Consider the following 22,394-nt stretch of genomic DNA (forward strand, 5'->3'; position numbering starts at 1 on the left):
TTATTTTTTTTAAATGATTTTATTTAAAAGATATACAGACCATGTGTTCCACCAAAACTTTTACTCATGTAAGGATCACACAAACCTTCTGACAGAAGATAGTCACAAAAGCCCCCTTTCAAAAGATATTTACAGCTACCAAGTTTTATATCTCATGTGTGTCCCCTCACCATTCTCTAACTTCATCCTTTTAGACATCTTACAAATAGTCTTTTTCTTAAGCAGGGTTCTGTAACTTTTTGTACGCACCAGACGTTCAATATAACGCTCTAAGCAGGCATCTTTTGGCTTGGTCATGGTCTTTAAAACACTGTGAGGATCTTGACTGAATTGCACTGCATTTACCAAAGTCACCCCTTGTGCTAAGTGTTCTTGAGTTAAGCACAGACATTGCATAGCATAACCTACGGCAATAACAGTATTTAATAAGCTTTCCAAACACAGTTCAGCACATAGGCCCCGGAGCTTGCAGTTTATATCCTCTGGAGTCCAAGTCAAACAGTCATGGTGCCGCTGGGCTGGCGCATCTATGACACAACCCTCACAGTCCTCAAAAAGCTTTTCCCTAAGACAGTGACTAAGGACGGTATAAACACCAACGCGTACAATAGAGCGCATAACTTTTTTATGCTTATGATGTGGCACTGGCTCAACTAGGTCAATGCACAGCCACCTCCTCAATTCTTCATGGCTGTCATCCTTGGCGTTCTCTTCAATGCTTTGTATCGGTGTTGAGCAAAAGCAAGGTGGGCCCAGTTCATCTTCCTCGTCTGATGCAATGCTGTCCCGGGCCTGACGGTCAGCTAGAAAGGCATCGTCAAGCTGTCAAAAGATTGCCAGAAAGAAATAATGTAAGACGCTCTGGTCATTTTTTTTTTTTTTTAAAGTTTACAAAATCCCGGTTTCCTAACCCCATGATGCCCCAACTTTGGTCTTTCATTTACCTGTTTGGCTTCTTTTCCATGCATCTTGTCCGACTCCTGGGAGCCATGGGCACCTTCCTCCTCCAGGCCCCTTCCTCCTCCAGGCCATCTAGCTTGTTGGGCTGCATCGTGAGCGGTTGGGTTTCGGCGTCAGATATTGGTGTATCCATCAGCGGCTGGGCCAAAGGGCTCCCTTCAACTTCTCCTTCCTCCTCAGAACTGTCGCTGATGTAGCACTTTCTTCTTGGCACCAAAACAAAGTTGGTGAAGGAGTCCATGTTTCCGCTCAGCGTTTGCACGCTCTCTGAAACACGCGCTCTTGGAACAAGATGGCCTCTTTTGTGTGGCGCTAGAACTTATAGGGAAGTGCTATGCTCTGATTGGCAGAAGGTGTCACGGGAAGCTCTTAGAGGGGTCACACGACCCGCTTCCGGTCTGGTCAACAGGTCCCGGAACTGCATCCCCGATTGGTCAAAGCGATTCGCGGGGCGGTCCTACAGGGAAAAAAACCCTCCTGATTGGTAGAGGGAGGCGGGGCGAGTTCTTAGAGGGGTCACACGACACCCCTTACTGCCGGTTACCTGGCCCTCTTGACCCCGGATGTATTACCCCCAGGGCGGGACTTCCGGCGACAGGGGCCGGGCCTAACGGGGGTCACATGACATCCTTTTACTTCCGGTCACCTGTCCCTCTTGACCCGGAAGTACTACCCACCAGGGGCGGGACTTCAGGTGACAGGGGAGACGGGACTTCCAGGGTCAGGGGGTGGGACTTCCGGGGTCAGGGGGCGGGGCTAACGTTTGATTGATGGTAGGGCCCTTATACTACTGACATAAACTATAAGGTGCCAGTGCTTCAATCATGTATGTTGCCATGAGATCTTAAATTTGTTCATCTGGCAGAAGAGGGTGTTTATGATGACAAGCTCGTGTTCTGTGCATTTCGTAAGGAGGAGCACTCTATTGGAGTGGCTGTTGCCAGTTCCTTCTTTTCCAATGGTGGTTTGCCAGAGATCTGCGTCTCTTCCGACCCTGGCATTGAAGTCTCCCAAAACAATAATCTTGTAATCTTTGGGGATGTCTTTCAAAACTGTGTCCAATTGGGTGTAAAATGTCTCCTTCATGTCATCTTTGGCATCTAAAGTTGGTGCGCAAGCACTCATGACAGTTGCCTGTTGGTTTTTGGCAAGCTTCAGGTGGAGAGTCATGAGATGCTCATTGATGCCGACAGGGACTTCAGATAGAATCTTTGTTAATTCATTCTTGATGGCAAATGCTACTCCATGAATTCATTTTTCTTCCGCTGGGGGTCCTTTCCAGAAAAAGGTGTACTCTCCGTCATCTTCTCTTTGCTGTCCTCCTTCTGGTCTACGTGTTTCTGCCAGGGCAGCTATGTCAATGTTAAATCGTTGGAGCTCGTGGTGATAATTGTTGTGCGTCTTTCAGAGCAAGTACCATGAGGCAAATGAATTGAGCTCTCACTTTTTACAGTGAAAATCTAAACTTAGAAAGGGACCAAATGTTACAAAAACAAGTAAAATATTTTCTTTCTGCTCATAACTCCAAAAATTTGTAGATTCTTTCATCTTGTCATTGATGAGATTTAAAATTTGGGCATACAAAAAGTTTGGTTATACCCCTTTTCCTTTATGTTGTACATCCATAATAGTCCTCTGGCCTCTATAAATTGTTTTGATTATGCTGAGTGAAAACAAGTATTCAATTCATTGTATATAGTTCTTTTGTACATGAGCATGGTAATGCAAATTAAATTTTAAGTTAAAATTATGATGATTATGTTGATTTTCTGTTGAATATGAAAAATTTGTGATTGGCACAAACATTTTATTGCAATATTTATTGGTTTTACTATATTTTAATGAAGGATAATTTCTGAGTCATTCAGAAGAAAGATATAAATAAGAGATTGATTTACATCTGTTTTATGTTAAAAGTCATAAAGGTTTAGCTTGTAATAAGCATGGATCTTTATACAGAAAAAAAAAATTGTCCCAGTGTTTGGATTGAAGATACAACTGAAAAGGATACTTCTGCCATTGCTGCTCATAAGGATGTGGTTCCTGAGAAACTGGCCTGGAAGGAACAGCCTGTGTATTCCTATCAACAGATTAGTTGTTTAGATGGTGTCATCAGGTAGGCTGCCATCCAAAGTGTATTGTGAGCATGTAAATTGTTTTTAACCTCTAAGCTTGCAACATTTTTGTTTAATATTGTTAAACATTTATTATGTAGGTACTTGGAGAGTTGCAGCCTACCTGGTACACTAAAGAGAAAATGTGAACCTTCATCAAATGCTGCTTCACTGGATTCTAATGATCACAAGCAAAAAACCGCTGATAATTCCATAAAATCATCAGCAGGTATTAATTTAATGTTTTAATTAGGCTTTAGCAATGACATTATTGTGATTAATTATTTGCAGAGCATTCAGAAGTTTATATTTTTGGGTGGAGGTGGAAAGAATGTGTATGTTAGATTTAGACAGTTTCATATCAAGCAAGACACAGTGACAGTGAAATCAAAATTCCAAATAATTCTAGCTGAAGGTAACTTCTGCTCTATCAATGACAATTGATGAAATATTTCTACAATTTCAATATCTGTTTGTACTCAATTATTAGTGTTTGATTTTTGAAAAGCTAGATAAGATTGTGAAATTCATGAATGTTTGCAGCTTTTATAGATTGATAATGTGGTTAAGATTTTTAGATTGATTTTTATCAATTGATATGGTTGATTCCCTTAAATTGCAAGTTTCTGAAGGCCTTGACTGCTAATCACAGTAGAAATAGCAATAATCTTATATTTGTTTTGACATTTGAACAGTTACATGTTTGTGTGGCAATTACTCAGTGTATTGAGCATATTAATGTACATACATAACTTTCCTGGGGGTCAAAACTAAAGCAAATTGATTAAGAGGAAAGTGAATATGGTTATTATAAGTAATTATACAATTTTAAAGTAATAAAAGATATGTTGTATTTTTAAAAAATAGAGTTCTTCATGGCTATAAATTGTTGATGTAATTGTTGGGAAAGCAATGGAGGAAAACAGAAATGAGGCAGAAGGATATATAAATTGGCTTGACAGAATTTGATTTTTATTATTTTTATAATTTTGAAGATGATACTGTTTAAGTTCCCTAGGATTATTCTTCTTTCTTTGACCATCTGTAAATTTCAGTTATCAAGGAAAATATCTTTCCATTTGAGTCTGTATGTCTAGGTTGAAATTGAGTGGCACTTACTGATTAAAAATCAAATTCAGGCTTAATTTTTTTTTTCAAAGAGTGTCATAGGTTATGTTACCTGTCATAGGTTATGATACCTGGGATAGTATCTAGGGATGTTAAATTGCATTTAATCAATTAATCAATTAGTTGATAAGCAGAGGAAACCGCAGAGCCACAGCGGGGTTAGCTCTAGGCCCTAGGACCTAACCCCACTGCAGCTCTGCCTTTTAAATGTATTCAGAGCCAGCAGGCTGTTTAAACATTTTAAACACTGAAGTGCAGTGAGGGTGGATGGGGGGGGAGGAACCAGGTACAAGCCAGGACAGCTGATTCCTGGCTTGTGTCTAGTCCCCCGCTATTCCTCTGCCTCCCCTGCCCCCGCAGAGACCGTGCTGGCGGGGAACCAGCTTTTAAGATGGCTCCCCCAGCACTGGCTCCTTTTAAGCCCGTTCCCCCCCAGCACTGCTTCCCCTCCTTGCTGATAGAGGGGGGTGGGGGGGAGCGAATAGTGAAGTCACTATTCAACTATCCGATAAGCTTGTTCTTATCGGATAGTCAACTAGTTGCTTTCATCCCTAGTAGTATCTGATATAAACACATTGGACACTGTTGAACTATTGGGAATGAACAGAATCTGAATAACTTTGCCGTCTTCTCAAAAGCAGTTCAGTCTTTGGCACTTTATGACTTAGGTGCTTGAATTTTATTTAGATTAGTTTATGTTTCATCTAATGAAATGTTATTAACTTTTTCTCTTCTAAAGAAGAAAGATTGCTGTTGAAAGCTCATATAGACCCTGCTGTGTTGAAGACATCTGATAAATCAAATGGTCCTCCAGTAGTTGGTGCTCACTTAACTTCTTTGGCTTTACCTGGGAAACCAGAAAGTGTTGTATCTTTCACCAGTCAGTGCAGCTACAGTAGCACCATAGTTCATGTTGGGGACAAAAAACCACAACCTGAATTAGGTACAGTATTTACTATTGATATGAATAGCCTAATTTAAGACATTTTACCATGGTTGATAACGGAATAGCTAATTACAATGGGATTGTGTGTGTTTTTTGTTGCTATAGAATATTATGGAGGGACATCCTATTTTAGAGTTACTGTGCTGTTATTCTAAAGTTCTAATTTTAAAATTAATGGCACTTCGCCTCATTTTTCCCTTTTGTTCTAGAAATAATAGAAGATGGTCCTAGTGGAACAGAACTTTTAGACAGTCACCTTCTTGTCCCTCTATCCAGAACTACCCATGCAAACCAAGAAAAGGAGCCTTTTAAGAAACTGGGACTTACAAAGGAAATCCTTGCAGTGCATACACAAAAAGAAGAGCAGAGCTTTTTGAATAAATTTAAAGAAATCAAACGATTCAATATTTTTCAGTCCCGTTGCAATTATTATTTACGTGATAGACCCAGAGGACGTCCTGGTAAACATGGTAAGCAAATAGTTGTCTTTGAACTTAGTTTGAATGGTTCAACAAATCTGTGAACAGGAAAAAAACATGTCTTTAGATGTTGCGGGTTCAGAAACAATTACTAAACCATGGGTCATTTTAAGGCACAAAATTTCCTTGCATAAAGTTAGGCTTCATGTTCAGAAAGCCCAAAGTGAAATGGCGAGGGGACACCGATCTCTAGAAGAGATGTAAGGGTATGTCTACACTACCACCCTAGTTCCAACTAGGGTGGTTAATGTAGTCAATCGAAGTTGCAAATGAAGCCCGGGATTTAAATATCCCAGGCTTCATTTGCATCTTGCCGGGCGCCGCCACTTTTAAATCCCCGGTAGTTCGGACTCCGTGCCCGTGGCTACACGCAGCACGGAGTAGGTAGTTCGAATTAGGCTTTCTAATTCAAACTACCGTTATACCTCATTCCACGAGGAGGACACTGTTCCATGAGGAGTAACAGTAGTTCGAATTAGAAAGCCTAATTCGAACTACCTACTCCGTGCTGCGTGTAGCCGCAGGCACGGAGTCCAAACTACCAGGGATTTAAAAATGGCGGTGCCTGGCAAGATGCAAATGAAGCCCGGGATATTTATATCCCGGGCTTCATTTGCAACTTCGATTGACTACATTAACCACCCTAGTTCGAACTAGGGTGGTAGTGTGTAGACATACCCTAATAGTGTAGTCAATTAACCGATTAATCGCTAAGCAAAAGCGTATCGGTTAATGCTACAGACTAAACACATTTTCTTTCCCCTCCCTTGCCAGTACATTTTTTGCCAGCTGACCAGCAGCATAAATTAGACCCAGCTTGCATCGGATCTGGGACCTACTCCTGCTGTAGCTCTGCATTTAAAGTGTATTAGGAGCCAGGCGGGCAGGTATCCTGGCTCAGTCCTGGCTTGCTCTGGGTCCAGGAGCTCAGACCCAACCCCACCCCCAGCCCTGGACATAACTGCTGCCACCCCACGCAAGAGACACTGGCTGCAAGGAAGAAGAACATGGTCCTGTTATTCCCAAGAGCCAGTGCCCTGCACCGGCAGCTCATCCCCATAGTGCAGTTGTACCTCCCAGCCCCACTGCCAGCAGCGCACTACAACTCCAGACAGGAGAGGCTGGGTCTGAGGGTGGTACAGCTAGACTGCCAGCATAGGATTCTGGCTCTTAGGAGCAACAGGACCATTCCTCTCTGTTTACCTCTGTGTGTCTTGGAAATAGAACCCTGTGGATCAGAGGATCCCAGTGTCCATCTACATCCACAGGTAAACATTTGTATCCTCAGAGGACTCCACAGATGAGACTAACCCCACCTCTCCTGCCCCGTCAGTCACTCATGATGAGAAAGCCTTTAAACTGCAGTCACCTAGCGGGGAGGGAAAGCAGGATTTCCCTAAGCAGCAGACTACAGGAGTCGCATCTGAAATGGTAGACTGAACCCTGACCCAGAGGAGAGTGCTGGGCCTCTGAGGTCTGTTGTAGAGCAATTTCCCCATACCCCCAGAGTTGGCGCTAGACTACTGAAGCACTTTAAACTTGCCAAATACATCCCCTTAGTGGGACTGCAGGAGTATTTTTCCCTTAATGTTTTCAGATTTGTGACTTTGATTTTGATCCCCTATCTGGAGAGATTTAAGAAGGCACACAAAGGGTAGAGCACATCCTCCTTCCTTCTGCCACAAATAGTAAGGATGTGATTTACAACTGAGCATTGACTTAATGCAGCTTTGAGATATTACTTGGCCGAAGAAAAAAGCTGCTTTTAACCATCTTAATTTTAATTAAACAAGCACAGAAACTGTTTCCTTACCTTATCAAATCTTTTTAAGTGTTCCTTTTATTTTTAGTAGCTTATGTTGCACACAACACTGTACTTGTATTTGCTTTTTTTGTTTCTGCTGCTTCCTGATTGCATGCTTTCATTTCCAAATGACTCGTGGTTAATAGGAATACTAAAACATTTATTTAGCAATACTAAAGCATTTATTTAGGTGTAACTGCTGAAAAATTCAGCAGTTATATAGTTACGCGCCCAGGTGCATCGTTTAACCATGTGCATGGTACACGTTCACATCCCTAGTGGTTAACGCCTGTTTGTAACTCTGGTGTTTGTAACTCCAAGAGTCTGCTGTACTACTATGCAAGTTGCCATGAAAAATGGTGAAACATTTCATTAATGAATTTCTTGTTCAAAGGTTAACAATTAAGAATTAAATCCATAAAAATATTTAAATGTATATGTGTAGAATTGCTTTTCAGTACTTCAGAATGTATGATCAATATTTTAAAAAGATATAAATTCTGTTATCTCTTTATGGCAGGATGTGAATGCCTAGAAATTGTGCACTCTAGTGCATTTTACTTCAGTACAGGTTGCACCTCCCAAATCTGGGATTCTCTCGTCTGGCAATGTGTGGTCCAGCATAACCATGGATATTCCTGCATGAGAGAGCACCGGGGCAGGAGGGCCAGCAGCTTGGGAGTCCGGTGCAACCCTGCCAGTCTACTAGCAGTGGGACCCCAGCAGCCTGGGCAGTAGCGGCAGTAGCATGATTGGGGCTGCCTGCTGTCAGGCATTAGGGCCAGGGTTGCAGCCTGGGAAAGGAAGCTGGCTCCAGCAGCCTGGCAGAATCAGCACAGCCAGGGTCACATAGCAGCGAGGCTGAGGCTGCGACAGGCCGATCAAACAACCTGCCATTCGGCAGTGGGTCTACATGTGCCCGGCAGTGGAGCTGGGGCAGATCTGCAGACAGCCCAACTGCGCTGAAGAAGCTGGCAGCGGGGAGGGGGCAGCAGGCTGAGGGGATGGTATCAGGGGACCTCCCCTTGTCCGGCAAATTCCTCCATCCAGGTCCAGGGTGCCGGAGAAGAGAGGTCCAACCTGTATGAAAAACAAAGGGGCAGCCTTCTGCCACATTTTAGAACTGATGGATAAATTCACTTATAAGTAATTGAGTGACAGTGATAAATTAAAATAATAATGAAAGATCCTCATATTATGCTGTAAGGAACTAATGTATTCACTTAACCTGAGTTTGATGGTGATGAGTTAAAATCAGCTGAGAGGGCAGAATTTCATTTTTAATTATGGCATGTGTTCCATGGTGGCCGTTAACACACACACAGTATATACAATCCACAGCAAGAGTTAAACACCATTGATAATAGAGAAAAAAATTTCCCTTCCTTCTGGCAAGTGTGCACCAGGTGAATGGAGATTTTTCAAATGTTTGACACTTATGACACACATTCCTTTTTTAAAAAACAAACTAGTCTTCCGTGTAAAATTAAGCGACCTGTTCTTCTGCATAGGCTTATTTCCCATTGTACGCTTTTCCTCAAAACAAAAACAGAAAAATTTCTGGTTTTAGTATATCTTTTGTTGTGGATTTATCTCCTCTTCTGTTTGCATCTCTTTTGCTTGTTTGCTTGAGAGTTTTCAGCTTCCTTTCTAATAGTGATTCTCTAAAACAAAGTGAGCTAGAATTGCCTCTTACTGTAGTTGCTGTGAGAGAGTTCTAGGGGTCCTCACAAACTGAAGTCACTGTTGGCCAAAGGAGCAAAGGGACTATATTTGGGCACAAAATTATATATAAAACTGTTTTTCCTTCTCTTGATTTTCCTTACTTTGCAATTGTGATAATATAGCTGCTTCTGCAAATCTCTGCACCAGAGGTGGGAGAGTGAAGCTGAGCCCTGCCTGTTCAGTTCCATTCTGTTGGAATAGAACAAAAGACACAATTTTCAGCAGCTTCTGAGAATGACTTGGGATATTTTTCAGTTTCATGTAATATTTTCCCCACTGTGTTCCAGGTACTCGTGGGCAAAGAAATGGTACTTTTGGAGTAGATCACTCCTGGAGGAAAAGTGGAAAAAACAGGAAATCAAAATCAAAACGAATTAAACCAAAGGAATCCTCTGATAGTACAACTTCTGAAACCAATCCCTCTCATCGATTCCCTCTGCAAGGCCTAAATAGTACCGCGTGGTCGTCACCATCAGATACTTCTCAAGCTAGCCATTCAGCCATGTCTTTCCCTGCTGTTATGCCTGCATATCCACTCCCAGTTTTTTCAACTGTGCCACCAGATCCTGAGGCTTGCCTTTCTGGTTTTAGTGATTTACCAGATTCTGGAAATAATTGTCCTTTGCAGCTGTCACAGTTCTCTGCACCTCTTCTAACGCCAGTGGTAGCAGTTGTGCTCCCCAACTATATGTATACCCAATTGAACAATGATTTACCCCAGACACTTTATAATTGCCAACCTAACTTTTCCGCTGACCCTGCTTTCTCTTCACAGACAATGCTTTCAGCACAGCCAACATTAGCTGCCCCAAATCCTTTTCCTCAACCGACTTTCTTTCCAGCACAACCATTTCATTATAAAATACCAGCAGAAAGTGAAAAGGCACCTGCCATGGAATCACAAAATGATGCATCCCATTCCTCCATGCCACAGTTTCTTGGTCCTCAAGATCAGGCCTCACCTCCTTTGTTCCAGTCACGGTGCAGTTCTCCATTACAGTTAAACCTTCTGCAATTAGAAGAAACCCCCAAAAGTGCTGGAAGTGGAAATGTTGCTGGTGGTCATAGAGCTACAATTGAAGTAGGAGCCACAGGCAAAAGCATAACTGATGACAGCAGCAGAAAAGGATCCTCTCCTGTGAGTATTGCATATAGTTTCCAGGAAAAAAAAGTACATCTTTACACTCTGAACACAGCTATTCTTCATTGCCCATGTGCAGAAATACTTCAGAACAGTTTAATATTGAGTTTATTGTCTCGAGTAATTTATATAACATCACTTTCAAAACAGTACAGCTTGCTTTTTGCTATTGAGATTCAATGTAATATAAACCTACCCACAGGTTTAGGTCAGAAATTCAGACATTTCCAAAAAACTCATTCTCATGAAATAGATTACTTTAAACTTAAGGGGAAATAATTTGTTTCTATACTGAACAAAAATAGCATGAGGTTTTGTTACTTCTCATTTTTTTTAAACTGCTGCTTGTCAAGTTGTTAAAAGGTTTGAAAATGTGTTGTGTATCTCTCAAGATAGTTACATTTTATTCTATTAATATGAATTCACAATGTTCTTTTTGTAAAGACAATTGAATCTGATTCTAAAAATCATAGCAATTTAATCATTTTAAATGTTTGCTTACAAGCTGTAAGGGGAAAATAGGTAGAAATGTAACTATGGACTTAAGCACATATTTTTGTATTTTAAAATCCAAGGTACAGTACATTGACAAATGAAATGAGGAGATCAATTCATATATGTTTTGCTGTACCTTTTTAGCTTTTCCTTGATCTACTTGGTATAATAAAATTATATGAACCATCAATCAGTTTCCCTTTATCTCAGATTCCTTACATTTCATGGATCAACATATTGGTGTTAATTTTAGTTGTGATAGTATTTTAACACACGGAGGTAGGCTAATAATGAGATGATTAAGGATTAATTTTTTCAGAGGTGGTGTATCCAGGTTCCCTTCTAGAAGCCTTTATATATGTATGGAGATATACCTATCTCATAGAGCTGGAAGGGACCTTGAGAGTTCATCAAGTCCAGTCCCCTGCCCTCACAGCAGGACCAAGTACCATCCCTGACAGATTTTGCCCTACATCCCTAAATGGCCCTCTGAAGGATTGAACTCACAACCCTGGGTTTAGCAGGCCATTGCTCAAACCACTGAGCTATCCCTCCTCCCATTTGGTCTCAGAACTTGTATATTCTTTCACCAATTCCCTTGATTCACAGGTTAATAGGTGTGATGAGGCAAGGTTGCATTATGGTAGCCCCTATTGGCTGAAGCTGCTTTAGTTGTTGGGTCTCATGCAAATGTCCAGCCAGCCTCCCAGTATGCATTCCCATGTGTCCCGATATACTGTCTCAAAACTAGGGATGTAATAGTATAACTGTTGAAATGGTTAACTGATAAGCATAAGCTTATCGGTTACCATAATGGTTACATGCTGCCTCCTGGCTCTGCTCCCAGGAAGCCAACTGCCACCCCACACTGCAGGCTCTGGAAGTGGAGCCAGGAGTGGGGACAGAAGTTTCTGCCTCTGTATCAAGCTTATACTGTATCAAGCTGGCTCCCTGGGAGTGAGGCCAGTAGCCGGAAGCCAGCTCTCAGTGCACACTGGCTGCCTGCATGCTCTGGGGAACTGGCTGTGTGGTGGGCTCTGTAGTATAAATTTCATACTGTAGAGCCCGCAGTATGTAACTCAGGGTGGGTAAGAATTTGGAAAATGGTAGAGGGCCAAACTCTTCCATGATACTAATAGAGGAGATGTGAGGTCTGGGATAGAGGATGGGTGCAGAAGGAGGCTTGGGGTAAAGGAGGAATTTGGGTGAAGGAGGCAGTTGTGACCTGGGGCACTGGACTGAGGAGCAGGGGGTTGGATTGTGACCTAGGCAGGAAATTGGGGTACAGGAAGGGGTGCAGGGATTTGGATTGTGAGCTAGGGCAGGAGGGGACTATGATCTGGGGCAGGGGATTGGGGTGCCTGATATGGAAGGAGATATGGGTACAGGAGGGGGGCAGAAGATTTGGATATGTGAAGTAGGGAGCAAGAGTGGGGGACAGACAGTTGGGGAAGGAAAGGGATTGGAGTGCAAGAAGCAGGTTCTGGCCAGAAGACTTACCAGCCAGCAGCCATTCCAGAATCAGCCTCCCTGCCTGTCAGTGTTCCCTCTAAGCTGCCTGGCAGCATAGCTTCACTAGTGATTAATTAGCCCTGCCCAGTCAGTCAGCTAACTGTACCAAACCCTGAGCCACTGACAGAGCGGGGCTGATTTATCACCCCTCTCCCTCCCCCCCGCCACACACACAGAGGCAGTAGCCATGTGCTCTGGAGCCCCCTTGTGCTTTGTGGCTGCCTGTTATTGAAACAGGCAGCTCCCATTGGCCGGTTTTTGGCCAAAAACTGACAAATGGGATTATGCTGGGAGGGGGAAACAGCTCCTAAAGTTTTCCCTCTCCTCTTCTCTCCTCTCCTCTCCTCTCCTCTCCAGACTCAAGAGTTTTTTTTTATAGAAAAAATGCCCCAAAGCCACATTTCTGAGCAGCGTGCTGGTGTGGTGAGGCAAGCGGAGAACCTTCCTGGGGCTCTCTGCTGCATCTGTGGGCCGGATCTGGTGGCTTGGTGGGCTGCATTCTGCCCAGGCCTTCTGTAACTGCTAAGATTTTCAGTGGTTACACATATCAGAGGGGTAGCCATATTAGTCTGAATCTGGAAAAGCGACGAGGAGTCCTGTGGCACCTTATAGACTAACAGATTTATTGGCGCATAAGCTTTCATGGGCAAAGACGAAGTGGGCAAAGACGAAGCTTATGCGCCAATAAATCTGTTAGTCTACAAGGTGCCACAGGACTCTGCGTCGCTTTTGCAGTGGTTACATGGTTACTTAATTAACCACTTTTTAACATCCCTACGCAAAACCAGGGTCAAATACTTGACTCAGACCCAGAGTCACTGCACCTAACTACCTGGATGTTGGCTGGATCAGTAGGGCTGTCAGACTATTCCCTATAAGTTCAGGAAATTTTGTTGGAGGTCTTTTGGCTTTGTAAAACAAACACTCAAAGTGGAAAAGATTTTTCTTCTACGGGGGCAGCCCCAAACGCAATATAGGTTCTGGACATACCACTCCTAACACAGGGAGGATTGGCATTTAGCTCTCAGTACACATGGTTGCAGCATAAGAACATAAGAATGCCCATACTGGGTCAGACCAATGGTCCATCCAGCTCAGTAGCCTGTCTGCTGATAGTGACCAATACCAGATGCCCCAGAGGGAGGGAACACAACAAGTAATCCTCACGTGATCCTATCCTGTCACCCATTTCCAGAGAAAGCTTTGTGACATGCTTTAATGGTCATTTTTCAACCTTGCCCTCCAGTTAGAGACTCCATTCTCATAGGAGACCGTCACATTGTCTTCCTGCGATCTATAGACCTCCATTCAGACTTTTATCACAGTGATTGTCATACCACCTCGCCATCATGACTTTCTCATAGTCATCACATCAGCATGGAAAGTCAATGAATTCCAAGCATGTATGTCCGAACACTAGGGATGTTAGAGTGTAACTGACTAACCATTTAACCATGAAGCTTATCAGTTAATGGTATTGGTTAAACTCAAACTCAGCCAGCTCCCAGGGAGATAGCTACACTACAGTGAGGCAGGGATGCCTCCACTCAGGAGCCAGGCAGGCAAGAGCTGCTGGCTCTACTCCTGGGAGGTAGCTTCACTGCCACAGTGAAGCCACCTTCTTGGGATGCAGGTGGGCAAGGGCAGCATGTGTAACCATGTAACCACTAAGATTTTAGCGGCAACACAGTTACCATATTAAATGCTTTTTAACATCCCTACTGAACACATCCTTCAACTGGGACACAATGTTGGTGAAATTGCATTCCTTCCTAAAATGGTCTCAGAATTCCTTCTGAACCAGTATACAACCTTACTAGTTTTTTCCTGAATTTTCATTCTTTGCTGGGAGGAGAGAAGCTCCATACTCTGAGATATCTCAGCAGGGCCCTGCAAACATCCAATAGGACTAAGCCTTTCAGATTCTTCCCTCCTCTTCTGCCTGGCCATATCCAGAGTGTTGAAAGTTGAAGCCTATAAATGTCAATACACACCTGCTATGAGTTGACTAGCAAACCTTTTCCTCCAGACAATAAGGCACACTCCACCAGAGCACAGATCGCAGGTTTCTGTTGCTATAGGTGCTTGCCATTTCCTGATATTTGTAAGGAAGATGCGTGGAGTATCCCACAAATTTTTGTCATGCATTATGCACTTGACATAGCTGCCAGGGCAGATGCCAAGTCCAGAGGAACAGTACTTGAGTTTCTGTTTGACTGATTTAGACAAGACTGCCCCTCCTGCTATACATGTATTGCTACCAGGAAATACTGCTTGCTGGCCACCTTGTGAAGTTCCACACGGTCATGATCCCAGAATGGTTACTTACTTCTCAATAACAGGCTTTGTGAGACAGTGTCAATGTGGATTCTATGACCTATCCCTTATTTAAAATTATAGCAGGAATATGCACCTTGAATTGCAAGGCAGCTGAAGGTGGGATTGTGGCCACTCCGCCCTTTACAATCTTGTACAGATACACAATGAGGCACAGAGATGTGTGCCTCCAGCCTTGTGTGCAAAGGGTTCATGTGAACTATAGTGGGATTTGCAGTGTTGTCAGAAGCCATGATTTGAAAAAATACTGTGATTTACTGTATTCTAAACAAATATAGTTAAGATTCCTGGAGTACACTAATTATATGCCAGTATAAATATGTTTATAGTAAAGTAGCACCTTCCTTTGTATCTTTTTATCCCTCCTAACCAGTATTTGATCTGAGGAAGTGGGTCTGGCCCACGAAAGCTCATCATCTAATAAACCATCTTGTTAGTCTTTAAAGTGCTGCATAGTCCTGTCTTTTGTTTCAGCAAGACCAGACTAACATGGCTACATCTCTATTACTCCTCTTAACCAGTGTGCACAATGACAGTGATAACTACTGTAGCAAATGCCGCTTCTTTCAATCCCAGTAGAACATAGATGCTGCAGAAGTCAGATGGCTTCAGCACAGTAAAGTACATTAATGCTGTCCCTCTGACAATTTCCTGACATTGAAGAGAGATACTTAAGCTTTAACTTGTGTTAAAAAAGACTATGTAGTTGAAATCTAAATGTTGACTAAGAGATTACCTGACAACCTATTAGCCAATTTCCTTCTACCTGCTTAATTAATACACCATTCAGACAACCTGTGGGTTGTGCAGCTGTCCTTCTTCTCTATGAAAAGGTATATTTGCTTAACTTTATATAAAGAACTGAAGTCTTTCCCATGTACATAACATAAATGTTTAGCTCGATTTCACTTTTCTGCTCACTCAGATTGATTCTCCAATGGAAGCTCAAAATAGTGATGCCCTCTCTATGTCCAGTGATATACTTGATATTTTACTTCAAGAGGATGCATGTTCAGGCACTGGCTCAGCTTCATCAGGAAGTGGTGTATCAGCAGCTGCTGAGTCATTAGGATCTGGATCCAATGGCTGTGTCATGTCAGAGAGCAGAACAGGTAACATTTACTGGTTGAATGTAATTGTGCCTTGTGAAACATTAGAAGGGGGATTGTGAGCTATTGCTAATATCACCTGGACTGCAAGCTTTACAGTAACCCCATATTATTTTTAATCTGTTTACAAAATGTACAGTTATTATCTTATGATGGCCAAAAATTTCATAGTTTTATTTCTTGGACTGCTTTAATTTTATTGAAAATAGAGAAACATTGATTTCTTATTTAAATGTTCTTCTTTAGACTACATTTGGAACCATTAACACATGCTATCTTAGTTGTAGAGAGGCTGTGTGAGGCCAGGTAGGAAGATATTTGAGATAATTGTGACAGATCAAGAAATGATTTTTTCTTCATGTTCTATTGAAAATAACTAATTTAAACTGAGAAATATTTGTTTCTTTAATCAAAACTAAAGCTTCAGATCTTAGACTAATAAAAAAAAACTTGTGGGGAAACACTGTCCTGTGTTTAGATTTTCCCTCTAAAATGTTCAGCCCTATTTTGAACTGGGTTTTGACTAACAATAGAGTTCCTTTGTTAGCTGCAGTTTTTTCTGGGTAATAGCTAATAGGAAAATGGATATGTATTCTATTTGCCTTTTTATCATTCCAGACTTTCTACTCTATGTTCAGCAGCAACAGATATTGTGGGAAATTTTCCTTGTTTTCATATTGTAGAAAATAGGGTAACATAAATAACATTCTCAGAGCCTTGTAAGGGGTTATCTGTTGTACACTTCCATCTGGCATTTTGATTGGCTAAAAGGGTTCACCTGTTATGGAAATAAGCATAGTTGAAGCAATATATTAAAATGGAACATCTTATATTTATTACAAAAGCTTTTTTTATTATTTTTAAAGGGAGTAGTGAGACAAGTCATACCAGCAAATATTTTGGAAGCATAGACTCCTCAGAAAATAATCATCATATGAAAAAGAACGCTGAAGTTGGAAACAGTGAACATTTCATTAAATATGTCCTTCAGGATCCCATCTGGTTACTGATGGCAAACACAGATGATGCTGTTATGATGACTTACCAGATACCATCCCGGTAACTCTTAAGTATTTTTATTTCTGTATAAGCTGCAGAGGTACTCAGGGAGAGAAGAGGGAACCTGCTATTTCAGTAAAGATTATCTGATCCTGAATCGGCTAAGCAGTTGCTTTTCAAGCTTACTCCTTTTTTATTGTACTTTCTATTTACTAACCTAAAAAGTTAGAAAGGTTATTGTTGATAATTATAGAAACTAAATTCAAATGGTTCTCCACTATGGTAATGGCTGAGGACGTTGTACAGTTATTGACTGACAATTGTATACTTAAAAATTCCTTTTAATCTGACTAGTTAGACTTCTGTCACTTGAAGTGCATGGCTTTGTGTGGTAAATGAAGTACACAAATCACAGTACTGGTTGAATCTCTCTCAACTGGGACTCCCTGGTCAGGCAATATCCATGGTCCAGCAAGCATTCTGAATGTTGCTGGACCAAAGAGATCTGGTGGAGGACCAAACACAGGAGCCCTGCAGGGGCTGGAAACCCATCCAGGCTGGCTACAGGGAGCCCTTCCCGCAGGAGTATGGCTGAGCCCATGGTAGGGTAGCCGAAAAACCAATGGGCTCCAACAGAGCGGTGGTCTGCTGCAGTGAGGCCAGGATCCCCAGCAGTGGGACTGCGGGGTGCCACAGCAGGGCTGGCAAGGTCGGGAGCTGCAACAGTGCTGCTGCCCCAGTAGGTTGTCTGGATTGGGAACCCTGGCTGAGCAGCAGTCTGCTGTGGTGGGGAGGGAAGCGGGAATCCCAGTGGCGGGACTGCGGGCTGGCGAGGCTGGTGCTGCTGTGGTGGTTTGCCATGGCATAGTTTGCCATGGCAAGGGTGAGCACTCCAGTGGCAGGTCCGTGAGCTGCTATGGCAGGGCAGCAGGGCTGGTCGTCCATGGGGAGCCCACCGGGAGTCCTGGCAAGGAGCAGAGACAGGTTGGGATGCCAGTGGGAGGGGGCTGAAATGGCCTCCCCTGGTCCAGCAAAATCCCTCCTTTGGGGCCACTCGGCTCCCAAGCGTATGCCAGGTCAGGGAGGTCCAACCTGTACATTTGAAGGCCTGCCTGCTGACTAAATCCTTTCCTCAACCTATCAACACAAACACGTCACTTGCTCCTCACGAAGTCCCACATTGTACATGTTAGGAAGGACAAAGACCCACAAGCAATGAGTTAATCCTTAATTTAAAACATTTGTTTAGATTTTCCTGTCTCTCTCTCTCTCTCTCTCTCTCTGTCTACACTACCTCCCTAGTTCGAACTAGGGGGGTAATGTATGCATACCGAACTTGCTAATGAAGCCTGGGATTTGAATTTCCCGGGCTTCATTAGCATAAAGCCGGCGCCGCCATTTTTAAAAGCCGGCTAGTGCGAACCCCGTGCCGCGCGGCTACACGCGGCACGGACTAGATAGTTCGGATTAGGCTTCCTAATCCAAACTATCTAGTCCATGCCGCGTGTAGCCGCGCGGCACGGGGTTCGCACTAGCCGGCTTTTAAAAATGGCGGCGTCGGTTTTATGCTAATGAAGCCCGGGAAATTCAAATCCCGGGCTTCATTAGCAAGTTCGGTATGCATACATTACCCCCCTCGTTCGAACTAGGGGGGTAGTGTAGACATACCCTCAGTTTCTGTAGTTTTGATAAAGTAGGTGTGTGAAAAGAGTAGCCTGTTAATCTTCAGTGAGAAGTGGAAAGGGAGTTTGGACAGTGAACCATAGCTTTATAGAGCTTGGGGTAGGGCTTAATTTGAGTGCTCCCTTATTAATGTGTTATAAATATACAGGCAGTCCCCGGGTTACGTACAAGATAGGGACTGTAGGTTTGTTCTTAAGTTGAATCTGTATGTAAGTCGGAACTGACGTCCAGATTCAGCCGCTGCTGAAACTGACCGCCAGTTCTGACTTACATACAGAATCAACTTAAGAACCCCAGGCGACCCCAAGTCAGCTGCTGCTGAAACTGATCAGCAGCTGATTCCAGGAAGCCCGGGGCAGAGCAACTCTGCTTCCGGCTTCCTGTAGTCAGCGCTGGTCAGTTTCAGCAGAAGCTGACTTGGGGACGCCTGGGGCAGAGCAGCTGGGGTGCTGCTGGGTTGCTCCAGTAGCGCCGCTCCTCGGTGCTATTGGACCAACCCAGCAGCACCCCATCTGCTCTGCCCCAGGCGTCCTGATTCAGCCGCTGCTGAAACTGACCAGCAGCGGCTGAATCAGGACCTGGGGCAGAGCAGCTGGGGTGCTGCCGGGTTGGTCCAGTAGTGCCCAGAGCGGCGCTGCAGGACCAATCGGCAGCGCCCCAGCTACTCTGCCCCAGGGCCCAAAACAAAAGCCTGGTCTGCTGGGGGGGGGGGCACACTAGCTGCGCCCCCCCCCCCCCAGCAGACCAGGGACACGGGGAGCAGAGCCGCAGCGGCAGCGGGGTGCCGCGCCTCTCAGAGGCGCGGGGAACCGCTGCTGCTGCCGCTTCAGTCCCAGTGCCTGTGGTTTGCTGGGGACGGTCCCCAGCAGACCACAGGCACCGGGACTGAAGCGGCAGCAGCAGCGGTTCCCCGCGCTTCTGAGGCTTTGCTCTGGCAAAGCCTCAGAAGCGCGGGAACCCGCCCGGTGCCCCTGGTCTCCTGGAGACGGTCTCCAGCAGACCAGGGGCACCGGAGCAGCTTACGAACGGGGCTTTCTCGCCCCGGAGCTCGCAGGTAGCAATCCGCCACCTCGACCTCCGGGGCGAGAAAGCCCCGTTCGTAAGTGCGGATCCGACATAAGTCGGATCCGCGTAAGTCGGGGACTGCCTGTATAGACTTAGTGTATCCCTACACTACAAATGCTATTGTGGCACCGCTGTACCCATAGACCCGTGGTCACCAACCAGTTAATTGACTGATCGATCACGAGGGCTCAACCAGTCGATTGTGAGGCATTCGGGAGGGCCCCCCATTTCCTCCCTACCACCGAGAAGCCCCACTACCTACCTCCAGCGACAATGAAGGTAGTGGTGGCTTCCTGTGGGAAGGATGGAAATCCTGCAGCTGTGTGCCACTTCCAGGGGTTTCGGAAGTGCGCTGGTTGCTCCCATCCCTCAGGTCTGTGGTGTGCCGGAACTTGTGGGGGGCAGTCCCAGATGAGGTGCATGCCATGGCTTCCCTCCTCTACGGGAGGGGGAATTGGCCCCGGAAGAGGTGTGCATGCGGGGGCTTCCCTCCTCTGGGGGGGCGGGAGGAGTCCTGGGAGGAGACTGGTGCAGGAGACTCCCTGCCCCCACTGGTACTCTGTCCCCTGCTGTAGAACCCTGTTCCTTCTCCCATGTGCCCTGCTGCAGAACCCAGCCCTCACCCCAACAATGTCTCCTGCTCCAGCACCCACTAGCAATCTTCCCCAGTACCATGTTCCCTGCTCCTACCAGCACAGTTGGGGCCACATTAGTGAGGCTGGGGGGGGGGGGGATTTTGGGAGGAGTTTTTTTTGTTTTGGTTTTTTTTTTTTTTTTTTTTTTTTTGCATCTCCCTTGTGTGGTCCCAACTGACTTTTCTGTGGGTCAGTGACCCCCTAACTCAAAACAGGTTCCCTGCCCTTCTCATAAATAAAGACAATGCAGAAACTTTTTGTGTTTCACATAGTATTTTATTTGAAAATTAAGCCTGGCCAATAAACCCCCAATTGGGGCCAAGCCCCCATCTGGCCACAGCATTATAACACTCCTGCACCTCCACAGACCGTAGATCTGAGCCTATCATACACTGGAACCCCCTTCCCTGAGCCCCTCATATCCCAGCCCAAATTCCTGCATCCTCACAGCCACAAGCCTGTGGCTTGATTAGTACAGCAACCCTCCATCTGACCCCAACGCTCGCCAGCCTGGAGCCCTCTCCCCGAGCCAGTATCCCCTTCTCCATCTCCTCCTGCATCCAGATTTCCTCCCAGAGCTTGCACCTCTCACCCCTTCCCACACCCAAATCCCTCATTCCCACCCCAGAGCCCACACATCAACACAGTGAAGGTATGGCTAGACTGCAGGAGTTTTTCCAGGATTCCAGAGATATCCTGGAAAAACTCTTACGCATCCAGGGATGCTTTTGTTTTTCTGCTTTTTTTAGTGGAAGAGCAAATATGCTCTTTTGGTAACCCCTATATTCTTCTTCGAGTAGTGTCCCTGTGGGTGCTCCACTCTAGGTGAAGGGTCGCCCTGAGCCGCAGATCGGAGTCTTGCAAAGCAGTTTCCCCCATTGAGCCGCGCATGCTCATGAGGCGTCTCAAGCCTTTCCCGCCTCCTGCAGTGCTCAATCCCCTCCCTTTCAGTTCCTCTTTAACCGTCCTCATCAGCGGACAGAGTGAGCAGGAGCTCCCTGAGTCTCTCAGACTGCCTTCCTTTTACTTAGCTTAGTTATAGTTGTTCTCCCCCTTTTTGCTCCAAGTTAATTTCCCTCGTCTTCCCCCCCCCAAAAAAAAAAGTTAGAAGAAGAAGAAAATTAATAAAACTCCCCCCTTGGGGAACTGAACTCGCTTCAGAGCGAAGCCCTGGACTGGGGCTCTCCCAGCTGTTTAACAGAAGAAAACAAACACACAAAAATTAAAATAAAGTAAACCAGAAGAAAAGGACAGACCGAAACAAATAAAACAAGGAAAATCATCACCAGAATAAGGAAAGGGGCAGAAACTCCTTGGTTATGTCTGCCTCAGCTGGTTTTAAAAAATGTGACCACTGCCGTGAGCCTATGCCGGCTTCAGACGGCCATTCAAAATGTATTCGGTGTTTGGGGGAAACCCATTGACTCCACAGCTGTACACACTGCTCTTCTCTCACAGCGAGAGCTCGAAAAGACAGAGAGCTCCGCCTGAGAATGATTCTCTTTGAAAAGTCCCGGCAGCCGGCAAATGAACAGGGGTCAGCGCGGCAAGAGCCCTCCTTCCCCCTCCCCCCGCTGCCACCCAAAACTGCCCACAAAAGGAGAGCCTCACCATCCCGCTCTCTGCCGGCTTCCTCCTCCCCAAAAGAACAGGGGAGAGGTACAAGCGATGAGGACCCCTGCTACTTAAAGCCGCGGGAAGATCCTCTCGCCCCACACCGGGACCGGTGCACGCTACCTCCAAGCCATGCCGGGAACCCTCCAAGCAGCTGCCTCTGCAAGAGAAGCCGGCGTTGCTTCAAACCGCGGTGCCGCTTCCAGCCCCAGCACCGCAGAAAGCCCCGGCGCTGCTTCAGACCACAGTGCCGCTTCCAGCCCCGGCACCGCAGAAAGCCCCTGCTCTGCTGAAAGCGGCAGAGCCGTTTAAAGTCACGGCGCTCCTGAAAGTCGCAGCACCGCACCTGAAAAAGCCTCACACACCTAAGCTACCACCAGCTTCAGATGCTTACCGGGACCTTACACTGACACCAGTAGTGCACATTGATACACAGCTAGATGAGGCTGCTGCAGAACAGCCCCAGGATCTGTCTGACACTAACAGCAGGCAGCACCATCTATGCCAGCCTCCTCCTGATTACTCACCTGGGAGGGGTCTCTCAAGACAGTCCCCTCCCAGGTCTATATCACCAATGTCCCTTCATGAGCCTCCCCTGCCCGATGATGACCAGCACACGGTGTACTCCTCACGTCACACATCATCTAG

General features: G+C 45.1%; 1 protein-coding gene and 1 pseudogene across 10 annotated transcripts in view; one reads left to right on the forward strand and one right to left on the reverse strand.

Moving 5' to 3' along the window:
• PER2 (period circadian regulator 2) overlaps positions 1–22,394 on the forward strand; it is a 136,285-nt gene that overhangs the window by 105,437 nt on the left and 8,454 nt on the right. For all 9 annotated transcript variants that reach the window (XM_089780876.1, XM_089780872.1, XM_089780871.1 and 6 more), the window contains 7 exons: positions 2,920–3,076; positions 3,176–3,303; positions 4,942–5,145; positions 5,358–5,618; positions 9,444–10,294; positions 15,567–15,753; positions 16,617–16,809. In XM_089780876.1, coding sequence (XP_089637002.1) covers positions 2,920–3,076; positions 3,176–3,303; positions 4,942–5,145; positions 5,358–5,618; positions 9,444–10,294; positions 15,567–15,753; positions 16,617–16,809 — 1,981 coding nt within the window. The remainder of the gene's footprint in view (positions 1–2,919; positions 3,077–3,175; positions 3,304–4,941; positions 5,146–5,357; positions 5,619–9,443; positions 10,295–15,566; positions 15,754–16,616; positions 16,810–22,394) is intronic.
• On the reverse strand, positions 132–2,840 carry LOC149523870 (uncharacterized; annotated as a pseudogene). The gene is made up of 2 exons (XR_016350369.1): positions 945–2,840; positions 132–822 (listed from the first exon to the last, which is right to left on the reverse strand). The product of XR_016350369.1 is annotated as an uncharacterized LOC149523870 (transcript).

The sequence above is a fragment of the Pelodiscus sinensis genome, chromosome 10 (genome assembly GCF_052426305.1).
Source record: "Pelodiscus sinensis isolate ZL-2025 chromosome 10, ASM5242630v1, whole genome shotgun sequence".
Lineage (NCBI taxonomy): Eukaryota > Metazoa > Chordata > Testudines > Trionychidae > Pelodiscus > Pelodiscus sinensis.